Source organism: Pundamilia nyererei, unplaced genomic scaffold, assembly GCF_000239375.1.
Source record: "Pundamilia nyererei isolate P.nyererei 1_Seehausen unplaced genomic scaffold, PunNye1.0 scaffold01969, whole genome shotgun sequence".
In the NCBI taxonomy this organism is placed as follows: Eukaryota; Metazoa; Chordata; class Actinopteri; order Cichliformes; family Cichlidae; genus Pundamilia; species Pundamilia nyererei.
The window spans coordinates 3,170-4,404 of record NW_005189370.1 but is presented as its reverse complement, the minus strand read 5'-3'; the positions used below and the strand labels follow the sequence as shown (position 1 = coordinate 4,404).

The following is a 1,235-nucleotide window of genomic DNA, read 5'->3' as shown; positions in this document are numbered from 1 at the left end:
TGCATCCTTAGCGGCTTCATTTCCAAACACCTCCCATTACACCTCCTCCTGCTGCTGCTGCTGCTCCCACCAAGCCTACTGCTCCAGCTACTAGTGTTGTTTGATCTTCTGCAGCTGGCACATGTGCTGATGTGAAACGCTTTGTTGAAACATTCACCGGTTCTGGGTTCTTCACAAAAAAACCCTAGCAAAGGCCTAGTTTCAGTCCCTGTCATTTAGATCATTCACATCACATCAGTTTTAGCCTGGTTTCTCATCTTTTCAGCTAATTGCCAACAAACCTGACTCCAGATAATTAAAATGTTTTCTTCGATGTATGTAGTACTAATATGTGTAGTGTAAAGACATCAAGAAATAATAAGATACTTTTTTCCCTTCCACTACCTGGATAATAATTATTAAAAAAATCTCACTTAAACCGGATAAAAGACTTTCCTTTCTCCACTATAGCCTCATATGTTCTCTGTGCAGCTTCTGATGGTGACTTAGCATCATTAGCTGCTTCATATCCAAGCAAGCCACCATATACTCCTCCTGCTGTTGCTGCCCCCAGACCTGTGGCTCCAGCGACTACTAATGCTGTTTGTCCTGCTGCTGCTGACGACACTCCCATTAATGCTGGAGCCTTTTTTACAGCGTTCATTAACATTAAGTTTTTCATGGCTGTGACAGCTAATCCAACCATTGCTGCTACACCAAAAAAAGCACCGAGCAAACCTCCTGTTGCAATCCCTGTCAGTTGGATCAGAAACCTGTTGCACACATCAGTTTTAGCATGGTTTCTGATCTCTTCTGCAGTCTTGTCTGGCATTGAGTGTCTAATGTGCTCTACCTGTTTCTGAATTGCCATCTCCAAATGTTGCAGCATTTTATTTGTGTAGTAACCTCCGTTTTTTTCCACCACCATTTTTTCTATTGTTTTTAGCAACTCCTCCCGCTGGAACTGGTTGCTCCTGTAGTTGTTTGGCTGGTTGTTGTTCCAGTGTTTGTTATCAAATACGTAACACCGACCACCACACTTTGACACCAGATCACTCAGATTTTTGTTCTCACTGACAAAATCTTCAATTTTCATATTTTTGTCAAGCTGATCACCGTGAGTGAAAACAACGACAGCATATTTTAGAGCTTCATCTGAGAAATACTGAACTATCTTAGTGACGACAGCCTGCTCGTGCTCTGTGAATTTATCCACTCGAAGCACAATGAGAAAAGCATGAGGCCCAGGAGCACAC

General features: G+C 42.4%; 1 protein-coding gene across 1 annotated transcript in view; it reads right to left on the bottom strand.

The window, feature by feature from the left end:
- Positions 1-6: 6 nt before the first annotated feature.
- LOC102195312 (uncharacterized) overlaps positions 7-1,235 on the bottom strand; it is a 4,392-nt gene continuing 3,163 nt past the window's right edge. The window contains exon 5 of the mRNA XM_005755574.1: positions 7-1,233. Within this exon, the coding sequence (XP_005755631.1) occupies positions 410-1,233 (824 nt within the window). The 3' untranslated portion in view covers positions 7-409. The remainder of the gene's footprint in view (positions 1,234-1,235) is intronic.